This window comes from Rattus norvegicus, chromosome 1 (assembly GCF_021556685.1).
Source record: "Rattus norvegicus strain SHRSP/BbbUtx chromosome 1, alternate assembly SHRSP_T2T, whole genome shotgun sequence".
NCBI lineage: Eukaryota > Metazoa > Chordata > Mammalia > Rodentia > Muridae > Rattus > Rattus norvegicus.
In genome coordinates, this window is record NC_141534.1 from 19,402,159 (window position 1) to 19,427,786 (window position 25,628).

The 25,628-nt window shown below is 39.9% G+C and overlaps 1 protein-coding gene across 7 annotated transcripts in view; it reads left to right on the plus strand.

Annotated features, from left to right (window-relative positions):
• The window catches only part of Lama2 (laminin subunit alpha 2), a 647,938-nt gene that overhangs the window by 494,277 nt on the left and 128,033 nt on the right, over positions 1-25,628 (plus strand). For all 7 annotated transcript variants that reach the window (XR_015627317.1, XR_015627326.1, NM_001427039.1 and 4 more), the window contains 3 exons: positions 7,072-7,188; positions 7,851-8,014; positions 10,015-10,153. Coding sequence is in view for 5 of the 7 variants with exons in the window: in NM_001427039.1 (NP_001413968.1) it covers positions 7,072-7,188; positions 7,851-8,014; positions 10,015-10,153 (420 nt within the window). In the remaining 2 variants the exon portion in view is untranslated. The remainder of the gene's footprint in view (positions 1-7,071; positions 7,189-7,850; positions 8,015-10,014; positions 10,154-25,628) is intronic.

Below are 25,628 nucleotides of genomic sequence, written 5' to 3' on the forward strand. Positions count from 1 at the left end.
ACTCTTCATTACAAGAAAGTTGGCTTGTGTGACTACAGAGTGTTGTTTGTGGCTTAAACACTATAGGAAGCAATCAAAATGCGGAGTCATATATTAAAATTACACGTTGAAGTGTTTGTTAAGGGCACGTGTAAACTGAAAACTCAGCTGTGTGTTATTAAACAATTTGCTCTTAGGCTCAGAGAGTACACAGATCTAACATTTAAATGTTGATCAAATCTAGCTGCTGTTGGTAACACACTCATGAATAATTACTGGCTGCATCAAACCTATAATAGGAAAAATATCTAGTTTATCTTTTCCTATACTTAATACTGTAATTTATATTGGCTAGGAGGGTCAAAAAAGATTTGTAAAAATATTGTCACATTTAGTTACACAAAACATTGTGAGAAATTTAAAGAAATGAGAGAGAACAATATGCATCAAATACAATACTGTGAAGGTACAAGGTGATTGTGGGAAATGTCAGGTAGAGCGGGCCAGCTCCTTCACAACCTACATAAATGCCAGCTGGGATGAGATGATAGAAGGCTTTGAACACCAAATACTGTGGGAGCTCAGTTAGAAAGGTATTTCGAGGAGTAGACAGGAACCAGGGTAGGGGTTGAGCACTGATGAACAGAAAGACATCACATGTGCAATTCAGGGAAGCAAGGGCTACACACCGAACCCTCTGCCCCAAAGTCTTCCCTTACAACATGTCTGGAGAAGAGAAGGAAAACATAAAGGCATACAAGGAGATAGTGTGTAAGCTGTGATAAACAGAAGTGGAAGGGAAGGACAGCATTTATCCAGCAGGGCTCTGAATGGGTGAATCTAATCAATTAGAAGGCAAAGTCAGGAGTATAACCATCCTTGGTATCTAAACAAATGAATTAACTATTATGCTTAGGGCATACGTTTTTATTGTTTCATGAATGCCTATAGTGTGTTTAATCAAATTCACCACAAGTTCTTTCCAATGCACACCACTTTCCCATCCCAACTTCATGTGTCTGCTTTTTTTTTTTTAACCCCACTGTGGCCATTTAGAGCTACCAATATATGTAGGCCTCTATTTTTCTCACCCTATTTTAGTAAGGGTTTAACCTCCTCGATAGTCCACCACCCACCAGAAGTAATAAAAAGAAAAGTTAATAGGATATGGGCGGAGGTAGACCTGATTAGAAATAGTTCTTTGTGGCAATTCCAACCTTCAGTTTTCTTAGTCGAGTCCATTAGCAAACATCAAACATGAATTGGCAGCTGCAGTCCAGTCCACTTGGCAGACACCACACACAAACCAGCAAGGGCGGTTCAATCCAATTGAAACCATGAGGCTGGACAACTGGCCTGAGTCGGCGGAAGCTGGAAGAAGATGCAGGAACCTTACAAGAAGTTCTTTGGCGAGTTTCTTTTTATGACGTCACCACAAGCAAATCTCAGCAATGCAATGTAAGGTGAATTAATTCATTCATGTCCTGTCATAGCCCTATGACTATGACAGCGACGACGAGCGAGCTGGAGCAAAGTAAACTAATGCTTGAACTCTCACTGTCTGTGGGGTCATCCTTATATTTCTTCTAAACATTATTCTTCTGGACATCCTTTCATGTGTTTGCTATGGCAAAACATACTTTCACCCAGGTCTGCGTCAGCAAAACATACTTTCACCTGTCTGCCCCAGCAAAGCATCATTACAATCGTCCAGCATCTCCATAGAAACTAGAACCTTCCACTTTAAATATATCCATAGATACGAGGTCTTCCCCTGGAGCTAGCATAACCTACAAATGGCTACATTTTTAAAGAAAACTCATTTTTCCCTTCCACAGCAGCCAGTAGTTGCCAATAACTCTTTAGGAGTCCTTATGACTTCATCAATGCTCTCCCATCACTGGCTTAAATTTAAAGAATTCTATCTCTATATATCTCTATATATGGGACTTCCTTTTTGGTCTCTTAGACACTCTGAGTTCCCTGTCTTGTAATTCTAATAACTTCCATCAATCTTTATCCATTCCTTTTTAATTTTATAACACGAATCTCATGGTGACCTAAGATGACTCACTAATCTACTGAAGTGCTTTCTTCCTCCTGTGTTAGTTATCTCTCAATCACTGCAACAGAACAAATACAAAATTAAAAAAAAATGATGAGGAAAAGGTTATTTAATTTCCAATGGGCAGAGATCTCAGTCCATGGCCACTTGATGCACTTAGAAGCAAGCAGCATCATGGCTGGAAAATCATAGTAGAGAAAATATGGTGACCTTATGATGGCCAGGAAGGAGGGAGGGAGAAAGAGGAGAGAGAGAGGGAGAGAGGGAGAGAGAGAGAGAGACTGACTCATCTGCTAAATGTTTCACTTTTGTGCATTAGTGGTACCTGTGGCCTTTGTTGAATATTTAAGATCTATACCATAATACTCTTCCAGAGGAGTCATGAAAAGCACACTTTTATTCTGATTGTATCCTCAGAACCCCAAATGGTTGACAGCACAAATACAACACACTTTCATTAATCAATAAGAAGAATGGCATAAAGCAAAGAGAGATCAATGTTTTCTCTGACTTCCTCCCAAGCTACAAATCTCCATATTTCTTTGTTTCAAAGCTAGAGTATATCATCTAACATGAAAAATTAGTTCTTTTTAAAAGTGCTTTACTGTCAAGATCATCATTTACTTTATTGTGATAAAGAACACGGTGACCTTATATTGAAGTTGGCTTTCTAAACTGACCTAGTTAGAACTATAAACACATACTCTCCAGTTTATTTAAACTGAAATAAACTTAACTCTTTGCTTAACACATCCAAGGAAATAGCCCTTCCTCCTATTTGGTGTATTATTTTAAATGACCTTAGTGTATTAATACAAAGAAGCCACAATCAAAAGAGCACTTTGAACTTCTGTGTACATTGTGCCTTTGCATAAGTTTACACAAGAGTGAGTGAATGGCTATTATATAATGAATTTCAGACTCTTGGAAGCAAAGGTGTCAGAAATCAGGGACATTGAAACTTCTTCTGCATTTGTTGTCAAGGAAGAGGCATTGACACATCAAATATTCCACTGAGTCGTCCAGAGTGCCTCAGTCAGCTGTGTCACAACACAACTTCATCTTCACTTACTCATTCAAAACCATTCATTGAGGAAGTTCTTAGAGGTACTAAAGAGACCGTGATGCATAAGACTGTCTCTGTGGGGTTCACACTGTCATGAAGAATATATTCACGGTACCAATTAGAAAGTCTATGAAACGTTTGGGTGTCTGGACATGTGAGATAATGTATACAGTAATGGTTTGCTGTATATGCATGATCTGCAATCTGTATTAAGATTCTTCATGATATGTTTGGTGTGTGGTCTATCTCTACACACAGTTTAGTGGACTATGAATCTGTGTGTTTATTTCTTGGATGTCCATTAACTAACTAACTTGTATTTTTTAGAACCCACTCCAATAAAACTAAAAAGATGATGTGTCAACCTATATTAAAAAGTAACAGCCATTTTTATTTTTATGTTTGATGAACACCCCATAGAATAAAATTCACATGTGACTCAGTTGACAGAATGCCTCCAACATAAGCCCAAGGAGCTGAGTTTAGGTCCCTTACCTAGCAGCCCATGTCTGCAGCCCCAAAGACTGGGTGCAAAGACAGGCAGATCCCTGCAGCTCCTCAGCCATTCAGCATAACACACCCTGGAGCTCTTTTTGCCAGAGCTCAAGGGATAGACCTTGTGTCAGAAGTAAGATGAGGAGCGACTAAAGAGAACATCTATTGTCAACACGTGCACATGTACATATGTGAACATGCTTCTACTTGCAGATATGACCTTACCCACCTAAACATACATATAGGACACATAAGAACAAACACTCAGATGTACACAGATACACTCAGGTACTCACAATCACACATACACACACATTCACAGACATTCACACTTACATATTCACACTACTCATACACATTCACACACTCACATACAATCACACATACACTTATACCATCACACACTTACATGCATATACTCACATGCAGTCACACACATATTCATACCACTCACATTCACTCACACACAATCACACATATACTCACATATATACATTCACACTCTTACACACACCTACATACATATTCACAAAACTCATACCCACTCATATACATATTCACATCGCTTACCCTCAGATACAATCATAAATACACTCACATATTCACACCCCCCACACACAACTACATGCATATTCGCAACACCCCTACACATGCATATTCACACCACTCACATACACTCACACACACAGACACATACTCACAATCACACATACACTCACATACTCATACACATACACACACATTCACAACACTCCTATACTCACACATACTCTCACACACACACACACACACACACACACACATACACACACACACACACACAGTTCAGATAAGAGAGGACTAAGAACAAAATCATCAACATAATGGTTAATAATCACATAGGCGGTCCCTGTGCCCAGCAGTTATCAGCCAAGTCTTTTCTATCTGATTTCACAGAAGCCCAAGTTCTTGTTACAATGTTGGTTCTGAGTCAGTACTTCCCAGAAAATAATGAGATGATGTATTCCTAACAAGCTTCTTGTTGAGGCCAAGGCTGCTTCTCACTGAGCCTCACTTCGAGTAGTGAAGAACTATGCAATTTGGAAGAGGCCATGTTGCTTGCTCAGAGTTTTGTAGATTTCTAAGCTGATTCATTGCAGGTAGGCTGTTGCTGGTGTTAAGCTATAATTCCTAGTATGTACATAATGGTTAGGATGAACACAGGTGCTGTTTCAGGGAGATAGTCAGGAAATTGGCCATGAGCATAAAGTAGAAAGAGGAGCAAAGCCAAAGGGCTGTGGAACATGTGGTAGATGGGACTGAGAAGGCCTATGTACCGGGAGCATGGCGAAGGGGCAAGTGGTAAGATTAGGAAAAGAAGATATGAAATCAGCACTTACCCCATGCAACTAAGAACTGTAATTTCTGTAATCGAAGACATGGTCCTGTCACAGCCCATTCTGTTAGTTATATCAGAGTTACACTTTAAAATTTGTGTTTGTTTTATACGTATATATGTATGTTTGAATGTATGTATATGTGCCACATGCCTTCCTGGGCACAGGGAGGTCATACGGGTTTAAGATCTTTTAGAATTGTAGTTGCACATAGTTTCAAGCCACCATGCTGTTGCTGGAAAAGGAACTTGAGTAATTTGCAAGACCAATAAGTGCTCTTATTTGCTGAGCTATCTCTTCAGTCCCAAACCCACAGCATGACACGTTCAACTACTCTATGCTGCCTACGGTTCCTTGCGTAGACCAGATAATGTCTTACTCCATTCTGGCTGTTATCACAAAATAACCAGGATTCTCTAGCATATGTATAACATACAGCCCAGGGGACATGGAGTAGACAGTCCAATATCAAGGTGTTAGAGTACAAGTGACTAGTGAAGACCTGTTTGCTGGCTCACAAGCTCATCTCCTTGCTGTGTCCTTACATGGTGGAAGGGTGAATAAGCTTCCTTGGGACTCTTTCATAGAGGCACTGGCCCCATTTATGAGGTTTTCAGTGCAGGCTGTCATCACCTCCCAAAGTGTTACCTCCCAATACTAACACATTGGAGTATTGGACCTCAACATGGAAATTTGATGGAGACCAAACACTAAGACCACAACACTGCAATGGCGTGGTTTCCTGCTCATTTTAGTGATGAACATTGGACCCATAGAATCAAAGTCAAAGACTTACAGTCTGCCCTGTACATGTAGAAAAACCCCATGAATATAAACTATTATTAAAATTTATTCAAAGAACATATAAAGGCCAGAGACCTACATTGTAATTATTTTCATTGAACATGTAGGGAGAATGAGGATTAGAAGGATATGAATGCATTTGAAGTATAAAGAAAATAATAGGCAAAGGTAAACTCCATAGGAAGGCATTGGCAGTAATTTTCTCCCATTGATTTTCCTCATCTAGGCTAGGAATGAGTTTCACATAGCACTGATACAGCTGTAAGTTTCACAGAGAAGTTACTCTGTTACCATCTTATGAAATAGCCCACTAGGTTTCTTCCTTCAGGTGATAGATGATGATGATGGTGGTGGTGGTGGTGGTGGTGGTGGTGGTGGTGCGGCGGCGGCGGTGGCTGCTTCTTCTTCTTCTTCTTCTTCTTCTTCTTCTTCTTCTTCTTCTTCTTCTTCTTCTTCTTCTTCTTCTTCTTCTTCTTCTTCTTCTTCTCCTCCTCCTCCTCCTCCTCCTCCTCCTCCTCCTCCTCCTTCCTCCTCCTCCTCCTCCTCTTCCTCCTCTTCTTCCTCTCCTCCTCCTCTTCCCCTCCCCCTCCTCCCCTTCCCCTCTTCTTCCTCCTCTTCTTCCTCCACTTCCTCCTCCTCCTCGTCCTCCTTCTCCTCCTCTTTTCCTTCTTCCGCCTCCTTCTCCTCTTTTTCTTCTCCTTCTTCTTCTCCTTCTTCTTCTTCCTCTTCCCTCTCTTCCTCCTCCTCTTCTCCTCCCCTCTTTCTCCCCCTCTTCCTCTTCCTCTTCTTCTTCCTTTTCTTCTTCCTCTTCTTCAAAAGTGTTTTCTCTAACTTCCCTGAAAAATCCTACCTTTTCAATCTTACACTTTCTCTCTAGAGCATGTTTATGCTCACAACATAACTATTTCTAATAGGTAGTAGAATGCTGTACATACTTCCCGTTTAGTCTGGCATACTAGATGCCAATGGCACACATCCTACACGGGCGTTGTCCTGAAGATGGATAGCCCACTTTTTAAGCAGTTCTTTCAATTCTTTAGCAACTATCACTTTCTTCTCTTTGCCTGGATGACTCTGTCAGTTGAGAAGGAAAAATGACCTAGATGTGTTCTAGGTTGAAGAATTCTTAAGAGAGTTGACCGGGTAAGTTTTACTGTTGTTGTCTAGCCTAACAGTCAGTATCATACACTGTGTTTGCAAACCATTTGTTCAGACAACTCAGAAGTAAGAATACACAAGAGAAGGATTTGACCCACTGTTGTAACCTTTTTCTTCACATGCCACAGACAAAGAAGGAGGCTATTGAAGGTAGCAAGCGACAAATAGAGAACACTTTAAAGGAAGGCAATGACATACTTGATGAAGCCAACCGACTCGCGGGCGAAATTACCTCAGTCATAGATGTGAGTATTCAATACAGGTTGGAATCAAGAGATGATAACAGCACAGTTCCCTCATACGCTGCCAATGGAACTCAGCAACAGAAACAAGAACCTCAGTTTGTTTTTGTGTGAGAATATATTATTGAAATATAATGTTGTGGACACACCCATCTACTGGCAATAGTTCTCTTACTAGAACTGGCCTTTAGGGTACTTGGTTTTTTGTTTGTTTGTTTGTCTTGGTTTGGTTTGGTTTTTTTTTTTTAAGTGTTGTGGCCAGGTCATTCCTTGTCCTTAAGCAAATACTTACCATCTGTCATTATCCCATATAACAGTAGTTAAAAAGGAAATACAAATCTGTAACAAAGCTTTGACATTGTGTCTCATGCACCGTGATGTGCAAGAATAGGGACACAAAAAGGTCCTAATGACCATCGCCTGTTCGTTTGTTACTAGGAAGTAACCTTACCAAAAATAATAGACATTCCAGTGTAAATTGGCTTCATGCAATTCTGTGTTTTTCTATTAAGTAACAGTTTTTATTCTCTACTTTCTTTGCTGGTAGATTAATAGTTTTCTAAAGGCAAAAACCTAGCCATGTGCAATTGTATTTCCTAGAGAAATTAACAAGTTCAAAGAGGCCTGGACTGCTCTTGATGCTGTCTCTTTTCTCTCTGTATCAGTATGTTGAAGACATTAAAACTAAGTTGCCACCAATGTCTGAGGAGCTGAGTGACAAAATAGATGACCTCGCCCAGGAAATAAAGGACAGAAGGCTTGCTGAGAAGGTGTTCCAGGCTGAGAGCCACGCTGCTCAGCTGAACGACTCGTCTGCTGTGCTTGATGGGTAAGGCATTTATTGTTGGAAGTGTCTGCCTAGCTTGACACTCATCCAAAAGTTTAGACAAGCAGAAAGGGTGGAAAATCACTTTCAAGTCTTGATTTCTGTAATTATGAACAAAAGAGCCGCATGGCTTTTCTATGGAAGATCCTAATTAGGAGAATGGAGGCAAAGAACTCCTGAGAAAGCATCACCAGTCCCAGCTAAAAGTGAATTCAGCAACGCCTGGTTAGAAAATGAACAGCCTCAGGCTACTCAAACAATACTGTTACTGTTCTCCATTAGAAAGCACAGGGGTTGTCTGATTAGCATTTTAAATAATACATGAACTCATTCTGCTGCAAATTTTAATTTTACATTTCTAATGGAGCCTAACCATTTCGTTGTTTGAAAGTCTCCTTGGAAAGTATAGCCTAATGCAGTACCTTCCGGTCTCCTTTCTCCTGTATGATTCTGCAGTCTCTTCCAAAGCTGATGGTGCACACCTGTGACCCTAGCACTTGAAAAGTGGTTATGGGGGATACAAGTTCAAGGCTAGCCTCAACTGCAGTGTACTCACAGCCAGCCTGGGCTATAAGAAAACCTGCCAAAAAGAAAAAGAAATGAAATAAATAACGGTTCCCTATAGTGGGGATTATCTCATGAGTCAGGGAAAGGAAGCTGGAGAACAGGGTTTGTTCATTAGACTGCATTTTAGGTGTGATTTACTTGCCCTGGTTCAGTGGTCCTCAACCTTCCTAATGCTGTGACCCTTTAATACAGTTTCTCATATTTGTGGTAGACCCAACCATAAAATTATTTCATTGCTACTTCATAACTATAATTTTGCTACTGTTATGAACCATAATATAAATATCTGATATGCACAGTGTAAATATCTACTATGTGACCCCCCCTAAGAAAGGATAATTTGACACCCTGTCCCAAAAGAGTCATGACCCACAGATTGAGAACCACCGCTTTATGCTTTTGTGACTGGCACAAAAAAGAAAAAAAAAGAAAAAAGAAAAAAAAAGCAACAGCAATAAAACAAACACAACAAAACAAAATCACAAGAGCTAGTCATCCTAGGAATAATTTTCCAAAATAAATCTATTTAATATGCACTATATGCAAGATCGTCTTTGATAATCATTGATGTAGGAAGAAAGAATTACTATTTAAAAACTTGGCAACCCATGCACAATTAGTTTTTTTTCCCCACAAACTTTTCCCAGTCTAGAGCAAAGGGTAGTAGATGAATTAGTGGCCAGTAATCGGCAGACCCAGGTTCCAGATATCCCATTAGGGATGTGTTAGTCATGGTTCGATTTTTCTGTGATCTTTTTATGCTCTCTGGGAAGTCTGCCTACTCTGAAGGCATTGTAAAATTCATTTGATTAATGGCATACAAGTGCTCTGGAAACTGTATTTTGCTTCACAAATAACAGGAAGTACAGTTGCCCCGAACATATTTGCCTGGTCACATAGTTGCACGAGCCTTTGCAGGCTATTGAGATGTTTAAGATATATTGGTGGGGGCTACCAAGGTGGCTCAGTGGGTGAAGATGTTTGCCACCAAGCCTGAATTCAATCCCTAATAACGTGAGTTCAGTCTGTAAAACCCAAACGGTAGGAGAGAACTGACTCCCATCGAGCTATACACATGTGCATATATCTTTGTCTGTATACACACAGAGAAACACAAATACACACACACACACACACACACACACACACACACACACACAAGAAGAGAGAAGGGGGACAATGGGAAGAAGAGAGAGAAACTAAATGAATGTAAATTTTTAAAGAAATGTTGGCTATCCTTCACAACAAGCCTTGAGGAATGTTAAGTTTCAATGGAACAGTACAGCACAGTACAATCCATAGACACCTCACTAGGGTTTAGAATTATTCTGGGTATACTGGCCATGATCCCTTTGAAGCTGGATTTGTTATGGCTTGACTGTTCTTTATTTGAGTGCTAATTCCTCTAAAGTTCTTTTCTCGGTCTAATCTGACAGAATCCTGGATGAGGCTAAGAACATCTCCTTCAATGCCACGGCGGCCTTCAGAGCTTACAGTAATATTAAAGACTACATCGATGAAGCTGAGAAAGTGGCCAGAGAAGCCAAAGAGCTTGCTCACGAGGCTACAAAACTGGTGAGAAACTGGGGGAACCTTGTGCTAACAATGAAAGTTGAACCATGAAACAATGAAAGTTGAAACACTCAACCTGTCCCCCATCCCCATCCCTCCTACTTCTCAATCCTCCTGTCTCCCATGTGTGTTCTTCGTTTCAAGACAATCTCAATTCAACTTCAACTTCACATATACATACATGATTTATATCACTATTAAAAAAAAAACCCAGATGCTGAAAATCGAGGAAAACATACAATATTTGTTTTTCTGGCACTGGCATGATTCATTCAATACCATTAGCTCCATTTTCTCACTAACAACTTAGCTTCATTCTTCTTTGTGTCTGAAAATTTTCCTTTGTGTATAAGGACCACATTTTCTTTATCAGTTCTGTGGAGCTCTTTGGTTAGCTCTAGGGGATAGCTAGTCAAATCTTTTAAAATTAATTTTCAAACTTAAGTGAGATATGAAAAACCTAGTAAATTGGAATAATTATTTGAATTCAGACTCGTTACTGAAAATTTCATAAAACTTCAGCTAAAATATTCCCTATCTATAGTCACAGCAGTCAAGTCTACTTAATATTGTCCAAGTTCAGAGCTCACTGCTCACTCTCAAGCAGATTTTTGTTGCAGCTCACAAAATTAAACAAATAGATGGCTCTAAACAAAACTGTAATCACTATTAGTCCACATGGAATCAGCTTTGAAATATATCCTGAAATGAACACTTCTACTTTCAGTCACCATTGTGTTGATTGTATATGAAGTTCAACTGTCAAGTACACTTTTATAAAACACATCAGAGCATGTGTTTCTAAAATCTATAGACTATATTTTTGAGCTAAAGATCTCCTCTCTTTTTGTCATTGTTCAAAATATGTGTGGGACTAATATTTTAGAGATTTGAAGTTCTAGGTTATACATATATCTGAATGATTTTTATCTCCAGTCATGGTAATAATCCATGCATAGCCTTTCATAAGTAGTGTGTCTTCTTTACTGTGATTTCAAAGCATCCTCCTGGATAAACCCAGTGACAAAGTTCTATCTGGACACAAATGTCAAGACAGTTTGATACATAACCATGACACTAGCCTTCAGTTCCAAGACCTAGAACAGTCTTCTAAGTTCTTCAACACCAAGGTGTTCATTTCTGCACTAACTCATATAGCTTGGGAGATGTGATTCTAAAAGTCTTCTGCAGGGTATTTCCCAAGCATTTCTATGATAAACATAAAATACAGGAAAGTCTGAGCAATTTGAAATATTTGCATTGTCTCATCGAAACAGTAATCAAGGATAGTAAAGAATAATACAATCAAAGCTTGAGAGATTGTTCAGTGGTTATGGGCAATGGTTGCTCTTCAAGAGGTCGTGAGTTCAACTGTCAGCACTAACATGGTGGCTCACAGCCATCTGTGGTAATCCCATGAGATCCAATACCCTCTTCTGGTGTTCAAATGTACATACAAGCAAAATACAAATATAAATAAAATGTATAAATAAATAAATCTTTTTAAAATGCTATGAACAATACATGAGATTTATACAAATAGAAGAAAATGTGAAGCCTTTATAGAAAATGTCCATATAAAATGCCTTAAAAGTCAATTTGTGTCCTGATATATAAGTGAAGAGGCTTTTGTAAGGGACTTGCCAGTGGTCCTTTACTAATATAAGGAGAACAAAAATCTGCAGGAACTCCAAGGAACATTTTTCTTGTTTAGGTTCAAATGTCTGAGAAACAAACTGTTACAGCATAATCTGGCAGACAAGCAAGGGGAAGTCCACGCGTGACGAATTCACTTCACTAACTAAACTTGCACAAAATGAGAATGAGAACTAAAGACACATAGAGAAACAAAAATAACAGCTGTGTATAAATCTAAGGAAATGTGATGAAAAGACATAATGATAACTATTAGTAATGCACAGATTATAAAAGGAAGGACTAAAATATTTGAGGTGAGAGGAAAACAAAACAAGTGGGCAGTTTGAAATTTTTATGGTTCTTGGATTTGGGGAAAGAGAGTGAAATAGCTGACCACCCCCAACCTTTATAAAGTATAAACTTTATTAGATATAATATTGAAAATGTTCATAAATGCATAAAAATAATAACACTAGATTTCTCCAGAGAAATAGAACTGGTTAGACCTTGGCATAGATTCGTAACATTTATTGTCCTGAGAAATGCAGTGTTAGGCATTTGCTCACGCCAGCAGCCCCATGAGTTCACACAAAACGCAATGCCTTTGGCCGCATACTAGCCCGTATGGTGGGCAGCACCACTGCATAAGTAATCCTTCTCGACCAAAACATGGCTCATGTCCAACTCCAGAAAGAGATTATAAAGAATTAACTCATGAATTTGTGAAATCTGGCAAGTGCTGGATCTGGGGGTCAGCCCAGCAGGGTGGAAGCCCAGAAAGGAGGCTGCCATCTTGACTCTAGAGGAAGATGGAAAAGCTCTTCATAATGGACCTCAGTCTTTCCTCTTGAAAAAAAAGATGAAATTGTTTATTTTTGCATGGACAAATATTGCTCCAACTCTTAGCATAAGGCTCCCCCCATTAAGGAGACTGATCTGTTTTATGCAAAATCTACTGAATTAAAATATAATCACAATTAAAAATAAAATTATAACAACATCTAAACTAGTTTCTATTAAACTTTCCTTGACTTCGTTTAGCTTGAGAAAGTTTTACAGAACCCCAGTTAATAGATATGTAAAACATATGTATTGATAGCAATTATTGATGTATTCATATTTATCAGAGATTGACTAAAAGTAGACCATACATCCATACAGTTATTTAAAAATATTAGGTTGATATACATATAATTTTATGACTCATAAAAACGTTAAACAAGGGAAGTCCCACACCCGCGGATCCCGGCCCGCAGCAGCTCTCTTCCCCCAGACCCTGTGAGAGAGAGACCCAACCCCCTGGTCAGGTGGGCACTCCTGAGGCTGCAGAGCGGAAGAGACCACCAACACTGCTCACCCCTGCCCACATCCCTGGCCCAAGAGGAAGCTGTATAAGGCCTCTGGGCTCCCGTGGGGGAGGGCCCAGGAGCGGCAGGACCCCTGCCTGAGACACCACCAGAACCTGAAGGAAACAGACCGGATAAACAGTTCTCTGCACCCAAATCCCGTGGGAGGGAGAGCTGAACTTTCAGAGAGGCAGACAAGCCTGGGAAACCAGAAGAGACTGCTCTCTGCACACACATCTCAGATGCCAGAGGAAAAAGCCAAAGACCATCTGGAACCCTGGTGCACTGAAGCTCCCGGAAACGGCGGCACAAGTATTCCTGGTTGCTGCCGCTGCAGAGAGCCCGGGAGCAGCACCCCACGAGCGAACTTGAGCCTCGGGACCACAGGTAAGACCAACTTTTCTGCTGCAAGAAAGCTGCCTGGTGAACTCAAGACACAGGCCCACAGGAACAGCTGAAGACCTGTAGAGAGGAAAAACTACACGCCCGAAAGCAGAACACTCTGTCCCCATAACTGACTGAAAGAGAGGCAAACAGGTCTACAGCACTCCTGACACACAGGCTTATAGGACAGTCTAGCCACTGTCAGAAATAGCAGAACAAAGTAACACTAGAGATAATCTGATGGCGAGAGGCAAGCGCAGGAACCCAAGCAACAGAAACCAAGACTACATGGCACCATCGGAGCCCAATTCTTCCATCAAAACAAACATGAAATATCCAAACACACCAGAAAAGCAAGATCTAGTTTCAAAATCATTTTTGATCATGATGCTGGAGGACTTCAAGAAAGACGTGAAGAACTCCCTTAGAGAACAAGTAGAAGCCTACAGGGAGGAATCGCAAAAACGCCTGAAAGAATCGCAAAACTCCCTGAAAGAATTCCAGGAAAACATAAATAAACAAGTAGAAGCCCATAGAGAGGAGACACAAAAATCCCTGAAAGAATTCCAGGAAAACACAATCAAACAGTTGAAGGAATTAAAAATGGAAATAGAAGCAATCAAGAAAGAACACATGGAAACAACCCTAGATATAGAAAACCAAAAGAAGAGACAAGGAGCTGCAGATACAAGCTTCACCAACAGAATACAAGAGATGGAAGAGAGAATCTCAGGAGCAGAAGATTCCATAGAAATCATTGACTCAACTGTCAAAGATAATGTAAAGCAGAAAAAGCTACTGGTCCAAAACATACAGGAAATCCAGGACTCAATGAGAAGATCAAACCTAAGGATAATAGGTATAGAAGAGAGTGAAGACTCCCAGCTCAAAGGACCAGTAAATATCTTCAACAAAATCATAGAAGAAAACTTCCCTAACCTAAAAAAAGAGATACCCATAGACATACAAGAAGCCTACAGAACTCCAAATAGATTGAACCAGAAAAGAAACACCTCCTGTCACATAATTGTCAAAACACCAAACGCAGAAAATAAAGAAAGAATATTAAAAGCAGTAAGGGAAAAAGGTCAAGTAACATATAAAGGGAGACCTATCAGAATCACACCAGACTTCTCGCCAGAAACTATGAAGGCCAGAAGATCCTGGACTGATGTCATACAGACCCTAAGAGAACACAAATGCCAGCCCAGGTTACTGTATCCAGCAAAACTCTCAATTAACATTGATGGAGAAACCAAGATATTCCATGACAAAACCAAATTTACACAATATCTTTCTACAAATCCAGCACTACAAAGGATAATAAATGGTAAAGCCCAACATAAGGAGGCAAGCTATACCCTAGAAGAAGCAAGAAACTAATCGTCTTGGCAACAAAACAAAGAGAATGAAAGCACACAAACATAACCTCACATCCAAATATGAATATAACAGGAAGCAATAATCACTATTCCTTAATATCTCTCAATATCAATGGCCTCAACTCCCCAATAAAAAGACATAGATTAACAAACTGGATACGCAACGAGGACCCTGCATTCTGCTGCCTACAGGAAACACACCTCAGAGACAAAGACAGACACTACCTCAGAGTGAAAGGCTGGAAAACAACTTTCCAAGGAAATGGTCAGAAGAAGCAAGCTGGAGTAGCCATTCTAATATCAAATAAAATCAATTTCCAACTAAAAGTCATCAAAAAAGATAAGGAAGGACACTTCATATTCATCAAAGGATGAACTCTCAATCCTAAATATCTATGCCCCAAATACAAGGGCACCTACATACGTAAAAGAAACCTTACTAAAGCTCAAAACACACATTGCACCTCACACAATAATAGTGGGAGATTTCAACACCCCACTCTCATCAATGGACAGATCATGGAAACAGAAATTAAACAGTGATGTCGACAGACTAAGAGAAGTCATGAGCCAAATGGACTTAACAGATATTTATAGAACATTCTATCCTAAAGCAAAAGGATATACCTTCTTCTCAGCTCCTCATGGTACTTTCTCCAAAATTGACCATATAGTTGGTCAAAAAACGGGCCTCAACAGGTACAGAAAGATAGAAATAATCCCATGCGTGCTATCGGACCACCACGGCCTAAAACTGGTCTTCAATAACAATAAGGGAAGAATGCCCACATATACGTGGAAATTGAACAATGCTCTACTCAATGATAACCTGGTCAAGGAAGAAATAAAGAAAGAAATTAAAAACTTTTTAGAATTTAATGAAAATGAAGGTACAACATACCCAAACTTATGGGACACAATGAAAGCTGTGCTAAGAGGAAAACTCATAGCGCTGAGTGCCTGCAGAAAGAAACAGGAAAGAGCATATGTCAGCAGCTTGACAGCACACCTAAAAGCTCTAGAACAAAAAGAAGCAAATACACCCAGGAGGAGTAGAAGGCAGGAAATAATCAAACTCAGAGCTGAAATCAACCAAGTAGAAACAAAAAGGACCATAGAAAGAATCAACAGAACCAAAAGTTGGTTCTTTGAGAAAATCAACAAGATAGATAAACCCTTAGCCAGACTAACGAGAGGACACAGAGAGTGCGTCCAAATTAACAAAATCAGAAATGAAAAGGGAGACATAACAACAGATTCAGAGGAAATTCAAAAAATCATCAGATCTTACTATAAAAACCTATATTCAACAAAACTTGAAAATCTTCAGGAAATGGACAATTTCCTAGACAGATACCAGGTATCGAAGTTAAATCAGGAACAGATAGACCAGTTAAACAACCCCATAACTCCTAAGGAAATAGAAGCAGTCACTAAAGGTCTCCCAACCAAAAAGAGCCCAGGTCCAGACGGGTTTAGTGCAGAATTCTATCAAACCTTCATAGAAGACCTCATACCAATATTATCCAAACTATTCCACAAAATTGAAACAGATGGAGCACTACCGAATTCCTTCTACGAAGCCACAATTACTCTTATACCTAAACCACACAAAGACACAACAAAGAAAGAGAACTTCAGACCAATTTCCCTTATGAATATCGATGCAAAAATACTCAATAAAATTCTGGCAAACCGAATCCAAGAGCACATCAAAACAATCATCCACCATGGTCAAGTAGGCTTCATCCCAGGCATGCAGGGATGGTTTAATATACGGAAAACCATCAACGTGATCCATTATATAAACAAACTGAAAGAACAGAACCACATGATCATTTCATTAGATGCTGAGAAAGCATTTGACAAAATTCAACACCCCTTCATGATAAAAGTCCTGGATAGAATAGGAATTCAAGGCCCATACCTAAACATAGTAAAAGCCATATACAGCAAACCAGTTGCTAACATTAAACTAAATGGAGAGAAACTTGAAGCAATCCCACTAAAATCAGGGACTAGACAAGGCTGCCCACTCTCTCCCTACTTATTCAATATAGTTCTTGAAGTTCTAGTCAGAGCAATCAGACAACAAAAGGAGATCAAGGGGATACAGATCGGAAAAGAAGAGGTCAAAATATCACTATTTGCAGATGACATGATAGTATATTTAAGTGATCCCAAAAGTTCCACCAGAGAACTACTAAAGCTGATAAACAACTTCAGCAAAGTAGCTGGGTATAAAATTAACTCAAATAAATCAGTTGCCTTCCTCTATACAAAAGAGAAACAAGCCGAGAAAGAAATTAGGGAAACGACACCCTTCATAATAGACCCAAATAATATAAAGTACCTCGGTGTGACTTTAACCAAGCAAGTAAAAGATCTGTACAATAAGAACTTCAAGACACTGAGGAAAGAAATTGAAGAAGACCTCAGAAGATGGAAAGATCTCCCATGCTCATGGATTGTCAGGATTAATATAGTAAAAATGGCCATTTTACCAAAAGCAATCTACAGATTCAATGCAATCCCCATCAAAATGCCAATCCAATTCTTCAAAGAGTTAGACAGAACAATTTGCAAATTCATCTGGAATAACAAAAAACCCAGGATAGCTAAAGCTATCCTCAACAATAAAAGAACTTCAGGGGGAATCACTATCCCTGAACTCAAGCAGTATTACAGAGCAATAGTGATAAAAACTGCATGGTATTGGTACAGAGACAGACAGATAGACCAATGGAGTAGAATTGAAGACCCAGAAATGAACCCACACACCTATGGTCACTTGATTTTTGACAAAGGAGCCAAAACCATCCAATGGAAAAAAGATAGCATTTTCAGCAAATGGTGCTGGTTCAACTGGAGGGCAACATGTAGAAGAATGCAGATCGATCCATCCTTATCACCCTGTACAAAGCTTAAGTCCAAGTGGATCAACGACCTCCACATCAAACCAGACACACTCAAACTAATAGAAGAAAAACTAGGGAAGCATCTGGAACACATGGGCACTGGAAAAAATTTCCTGAACAAAACACCAATGGCTTATGCTCTAAGATCAAGAATCGACAAATGGGATCTCATAAAACTGCAAAGCTTCTGTAAGGCAAAGGTCACTGTGGTTAGGACAAAACGGCAACCAACAGATTGGGAAAAGATCTTTACCAATCCTACAACAGATAGAGGCCTTATATCCAAAATATACAAAGAACTCAAGAAGTTAGACCGCAGGGAAACAAATAACCCTATTAAAAAAATGGAGTTCAGAGCTAAACAAAGAATTCACAGCTGAGGAATGCCGAATGGCTGAGAAACACCTAAAGAAATGTTCAACATCTTTAGTCATAAGGGAAATGCAAATCAAAACAACCCTGAGATTTCACCTCACACCAGTGAGAATGGCTAAGATCAAAAACTCAGGTGACAGCAGATGCTGGTGAGGATGTGGAGAAAGAGGAACACTCCTCCATTGTTGGTGGGATTGCAGACTGGTAAAACCATTCTGGAAATCAGTCTGGAGGTTCCTCAGAAAATTGGACATTGAACTGCCTGAGGATCCAGCTATACCTCTCTTGGGCATATACCCAAAAGATGCCTCAACATATAAAAGAGACACGTGCTCCACTATGTTCATCGCAGCCTTATTTATAATAGCCAGAAAATGGAAAGAACCCAGATGCCCTTCAACAGAGGAATGGACACAGAAAATGTGGTACATCTACACAATGGAATATTACTCAGCTATCAAAAACAATGAGTTTATGAAATTCGTAGGCAAATGGTTGGAACTGGAAAATATCATCCTGAGTGAGCTAACCCAATCACAGAAAGACATACATGGTATGCACTCATTGATTAGTGGCTTTTAGCCCAAATGCTTGAATTACCCTAGATCCCTAGAACAAACGAAACTCAAGACGGATGATCAAAATGTGAATGCTTCACTCCTTCTTTAAATGAGGAAAAAGAATACCCTTGGCAGGGAAGGGAGAGGCAAAGATTAAAACAGAGACTGAAGAAACACCCATTCGGAGCCTGCCCCACATGTGGCCCATACATATACAGCCACCCAATTAAACAAGATGGATGAAGCAAAGAAGTGCAGACCGACAGGAGTCGGATCTAGATCGCTCCTGAGAGACACAGCCAGAATACAGCAAATACAGAGGCGAATGCCAGCAGCAAACCACTGAACTGAGAATAGGTCCCCCGTTGAAGGAATCAGAGAAAGAACTGGAAGAGCTTGAAGGGGCTCGAGACCCCAAAAGTACAACAATGTCAAGCAACCAGAGCTTCCAGGGACTAAGCCACTACCTAAATACTATACATGGACTGACCCTGGACTCTGACCCCATAGGTAGCAATGAATATCCTAGTAAGAGCACCAGTGGAAGGGGAAGCCCTGGGTCCTGCTAAGACTGAACCCCCAGTGAACTAGACTATGGGGGGAGGGCGGCAATGGGGGGAGGGTTGGGAGGGGAACACCCATAAGGAAGGGGAGGGGGGAGGGGGATGTTTGCCCGGAAACCGGGAAAGGGAATAACACTTGAAATGTATATAAGAAATACTCAAGTTAATAAAAAAAAAAAAAAGAAGAAGAAGAAGATATAGACTAGACTCAAATGCAAATCAGGTTCTTACTATTCATTCATGCAGTGTGTATCAAATCCATTGTGTATTCTATGTAGTTATTTTCTGATAAATGTCTTTAAAACCATATCCCATAATATAGTTTCCATTTTATAAATAAAGTTGTGTTTACATTGAAAAAAAATAAAACCTAAAAGGAAAATAAGTACTTTTTAGTTAAGCTCAAGAGGAAGAAGAAAGGAAAAGGCAAAGAGAAAGGATAATGATGGTACCTTATTTACTTGTTTAATTTCATGTCATTCTTTGGAATGGATACTTTCATTAATAGCATTGAACACACAGGGCACAGAATACTATCATATGCTTCATTTATCATTCTGTGAGCTTATCTTTAATAAATATTATCTTTCATAAGAAAAAAAAACCTTAAACAAATTTGCCTAATAATGGGATTTATACTCTTGTTTAATTTTACATGGACAAATTTTTGGCTCAATATTTAATATAGCAGAACATAGAAAATCTTCAACATCTTTTTCAGAGATAATATTTTGATTTTGTAATTGGCACCACTTCACATAAACATGTTCTCAAAATGACAAAAATATGTTTATCAACCTGTAAGATTTATTGAAAATTCTGCCTAGTCCTAAACAAAATTTTACATAATGGTGTTTTATGCAATTCAGTTCAGCAATTCAAGCAGCATGTTTTAAAGCCAAGCACGCTAACATAATAAAGACATGATAATGTGCTACAATCATGCTGGAAATAGTTGGAAAATATTTTCTTTTCTATAATTAAACCGTTATGTTTCTATAAGAGCAGAGAGCACGTGCATAATCAAATCATTGCGATTTGTAACCTACGACAGTCTCAAATCTGAATGGTGATGCTCCACTGGTGTAGTGTGTTGTGTCAGAATCCACAGTGCAAAGTGTAGACTTCCTATGTCAAGGCTGCAGTAACGCTGGGCAGAGTGGCCAGCGCGCCTGGGATTCACATTTACACGTTCAGAGACCTTTGAATGCTCGCCCGTTTTTAGTGGCCCTTGCATTCCATAAACCGTAGCTTACGAAGCAGGGATAGAATACATCTTTGAATCAGAACCTAGAACCATAGCCTAACCACATTGACAACCAGAATAACCACCACGATGTGACCAGAACAATCTTCAATCTGCGCCATAAAAGGCAAGGCCGACACAAATGGTAAACTGTCACATTCATGGGCACATATGTCTGTATGTGATTAAAATGATAGAATTTATTTAGCCCAAGTACACAAGTCAGAACAGTTTTCACTAGTTGACATTAATAATTCTAGAACTTTCAGATCCTGACACAGTTCAGTTCTGTGCCTTACATCACAGTCCATTGTGCAAGGCGCAGTCTTTGTCCTCCTTGCAGCCAACACCACACGCCACAGAACGCGGGCTGTCCTGTCAGAGAGGGAGAGCAACATTCTAGCTCTCACCATATGATGCATGACCTGAATGCATGTGGGGTCAAGCGAGCACTGACCAGAATGGAGTAGCACCCCAATCCAGCCACATGAAGGCTACGCATAAAGAAAGCACCGAAATGCTGTCCAGAACCAACAGGCTATAACACAAGTTGTTCTTATAATTAAATGCAAAGTGACTCAAATATGCAGCCAGTTTAGAATGATTTTCATTTTGGATTAAAACTGTTAGAGCTTACACAAAATACCACTGAACTGTGAGGATGTGGCAAGATAGTAAATGAAGGATAAACTCAGGAAAGTAATGAGAAAAAAAATGGAGGAACAGATTGTTAATAGCAACAATCACAATTGGCTTTAGAGTTCACAGAAGGAGTTATTAGGGAACAATAAGAAACCTCATTAGAGTAAAGGGAAGAGAATGAATTCATAGTAAAACTCAGGCCTGGTGAACTCACAGGGTCTTTACAGAAGAGCCAGAGAATAAATAAAGAAATAAATGAAAAAACTCATTCGGTCTGTAGTGGGAATCTTTCCCATGTCTCTTAAAAACTGACAGGTCTGGAAGAGACACATAGGCACGCAACTTTAAGAAGTACCATAGACAGGATGAACAAATGCCTTTTTGGAACGTTGTAACAGTCAGAGGATCAATTGTTCATGCCTCATTAGTTAAAGTCCTCATGGACTCTAACAACATCAACAGCAGGACTGTGAAACAGGGAACAAAGACTGTACCAGAAAGACATGATGACCTGAGTCATCCAGGTTGCAGACTATCATCATAGATAATAAAAACAGAAACATACAAAAACGTTGCATAACTGTCCGTGGACAAATTCAACCCAAGGTGGTTCAGAACACTGGCCGTCCCTGCAGAGTTCCCAGCACCCACATGGCAGCTCACAACGACCTGGAACTGCAGGCACAGAGGATCTAAGAGCTTCTTTTGACCTCTACGGGTACAGTGCACACACATGGCATCCATGCACACATTTGCACATGCAAAAGACAAGTAAGTATAAGTTTAAAGTTTAAAACACACTTCTAAATATTTCAGGAGTCAAAGGATATAGAATAGTTTAAAAACACCAAATACTTAGCCCCGAAAAAGTAACTTAATTATGGAGTGCAAATAAACTGGTAATTACTGAAAGATGTGAAAAGATAGAAATGAAAACTAATTAAATCTAAGGTTCTGTTTGAGGCATTTAAAAAGCAAAAGAAGAAATAAACACTGAAATTAATGGCATAAGAAAAAACATTAGATTTAACAAAATAGAAAACTGGTTCATAAGACAAACGGGCAGCACATCAACGGAGAAGGCAGAGTGGGTTAAGCAAACACAGGAGCAGGATTAGGAATGAAAAGCCCATAGCTACGAGAGATCGTGCAGGTTCAAAACAGAACATGAATACACCGGAGTCCCACCGCAGCGATATACTTTACATACTCAGATGAAGAGGAAATAAGTCTAGAGAAAAATTATCTCAAGAAACAAAATCATAGACTTCCAAAGAATTCCGTCAAATGAATTAAACCAGTAGCTCACAATTTATCTCCAGCCAAATGGTAAAGTCTACCATGAATTCAAGGACCGCGCAAACAAAACTTCCCAAAGCACAGGAAAGGAAAGCGAGGGCCCCCAGCTTATTTTATAAAACTGAAAAATATCTTGGGTACAAACTCAGGGGCTAACGGTAATGTGTATTGTTGTTAAGGTTTATTTTTCCGTGTTGTGTTGCGCATGTGCATGTGTGTGTCCCCGGGAATGAGTTCTGTGCATGTGCAGCTTCCTGCAGAAGAGGGCGCTCTGGAGCTGTACTTACAAGGAGCGGGCGAGCTGTCTAGTCATGGGTGCTGTGTACTGAACCCCAGGCCTCTGCAAGAGCAGTATATGCTCTTGACATCTCAGCCACTTTCAACAGCCCAGCCACTTTTCCAACTTTTTAAAGAGTTAGTTCCTCCCTGCCTCCCTGCCTCCCTGCCTCCCTGCCTCCCTGCCTCCCTGCCTCCCTGCCCTCCTGCCCCCCTGCTCCCTCCCCCTGTCTCTCATTCCCCCTAGTTGTTCTAATGAAGGAATCTTTTCTCTCCATTCATTTGCTTTCCTTAAAGGACACCCTCTGGTTGTTCTTCCTCCAGAGGGATTGGGGGGGGGGGGCACTCTGCAGGAAGGGACGACAGAGGGCAGAGAAGTTTCTTTTTGTTCTCATGACAGACTCCGATCCTTGACATCTCTCCATGTTTCCCGGTGTCTTTGTGTGACAGATTCTGTGGATTAACCCCTGCTTTATTCTCCTCTATACGGGATGTAAAGGAATAAATGCAGAAAATTAAATACCCATAGAACCATATTAGCATGGTAGAGAAGGGCGTCCATCCCGTAGATGAAAACTTTCTCTGCTGAGGGGTGGCCTCTTTGAACTTCCCCAAAGACCTCCATCCTATTTCTAATTCCCCACTGACCCGCCCTCCATTCTCAGTGCTACCTTGTAAAGAATGACCAGTCCTTTGGTGAAAATTCAAATTTAACTTGAGTAACATACACATAAAATATATATTTCTTACTTTGTATTTTACTCTAACCATTGGAAAAATATCTGAGGGGCCTCCAACGGTCTACTAGTTACGGTCTGAGGTAGGAAAGACAATAAGCCAAAGTACACATGCCTTTTCTCTCGGCCTAAGGATGGAAACTTCAAGTGCTACCCTGGTATCTACAGTTCCTAGATAGATCTGGGGAGGTCTGAGGTTCTCTCTTCTCCTGGTTGTAAAACGTCTACTTGGTGGCTCCTTTCTCTGCATTTTCTGCCTGGTAGTGACAATGTTTTATTTCTACTCCTCTTCTTTTCTACAGTGTCTCCAGATTTAAAATTAAAGCTGTCAACAAACTTCCTTAGTGAACAGAAACTTGAATAACCAAAAATTACCCTGAGACTTTGACTTCATTCTACCCAGTATTCCATAATTTTCTTATAGGTACCTTCCATGGAGTTGACGACTATTGAACACTACTTGTCCCTCTTATGCCTTGTATACAGTTAGTGACTAGGAAACCCTGAATGCCTCCTCCATGCCCAGACACAGATAATAGAACTAGAAATACATAATAATTATGATACAGATATTAAAAGTTAATAAAACATTTATATTGACATAGACATAGGGAAGCTGAACAGAGAACACAAATATTTCTCTCTCTCTCTCTCTCTCTCTCTCTCTCTCTTTTCCTCTCCCCCCCTCTTTCTCTGCCCGTAGGTTGGGCCCCATTTAAATATTTGTGTGAGTCTAAATGTTCTATATGACATCAATTACTTAGCTTCAAACACTATGCTTGGAACTCACATTAGGAGAAGACAATACTGAGTGAGATTGGGGGATTAGGTTTCTGTCTCTGTCTCTCATTATCCAGGCAGTAATCTGTCACTAGTTTTTATATTTCCCAGAACATGATTCAGGTTTTTAATCGACAAACTCAAGCTTGTAAACATAGCATGCCTGTTGAGTGAGATTCTAGTAAGCTCAAGGTCATAGTTTGTGGCTTTACTTTGCATTTCCCTGGTGGTTGATGATCTTGTGAATGCTTTACATAAACGCCTTCTTCCTCTTCAGAGATGCACTTCACTTCTTTGATCATCTTTGTTATCTTCTCCTTTTTCCTGAGCTCTTTTTTTTATACGCATTGGAATTAGTGTGTGCCTTACATATATTTCTTCCCCTTCAATAAGAAACTCTGTTAATTTCTTCCTTCCTACACAGATTTTTAGTTTTATGTACTCTCCTTTGTCTGTCTTTTTTTTTAACGCTTGTGCTTTTTCTGATATATCTTAAACCAAAAAACACGTGACCCTGTGTGTGGCATTCTTCCTTTATGTTTTCTGTGGCTGTTTTCTAACTCCCTTATCTCTATTTAAGTTTTCATCTCCAATTAGTTCATTCTCTGCCAGTGAAATGAAATACCCAAGGCTGAGGAATATATAAAGAAATGAGATTTATTTATCCCACAGCTTTGGAGGCTGAAATTCCAAAATTAGATGGCATCATTAATACAGTGTTCTAAAGCACAATGAACTAATGGCGTCTCAGTGGGAGCATGTATCAGAGAATGAGATCCTGTGATAAGGACAAAAGAGAGTCTGGGCAAAGGAGGTTTATTCTTATGTTAAACTCTTGTGAGAACTAGGTGAATCCTACAATAAAATGCTAGCTCCTTCTGAAGCAGAATTTGATGACTGTCAAATTCTATTTTAATTTTTTCTCTTAATTCATTAATAATTTCATACATGCATGTCATGCATGGGTCTTCCTTTTTTTCCCCATCATTATTAAATTGGGTATTCCTTATTTACATTTCAAATGTTATTCCCTTTCCCAGTTTCCAGGCCAACATCCCCCTAACCCCTCCCCCTCCCATTCTCTATGGGTGTTCCCCTCCCCATCCTCCCCTCATTACCGCCTTCCCCCCAAGAATCCCATTCACTGGGGATCCAGCCTTGACAGGACCAAGGTCTTCACCTTCCACTGGTGCCCTTACTAGGCTATTCATTGCTACCTATGCAGTTGGAGCCCAGGGTCAGTTCATCTATAGTCTTTGGGTAGTGGCTTAGTCCCTGGAAGCTCTGGTTGCTTGGCATTGTTGTTCATATGGGGTCTCAAGCCCCTTCAGC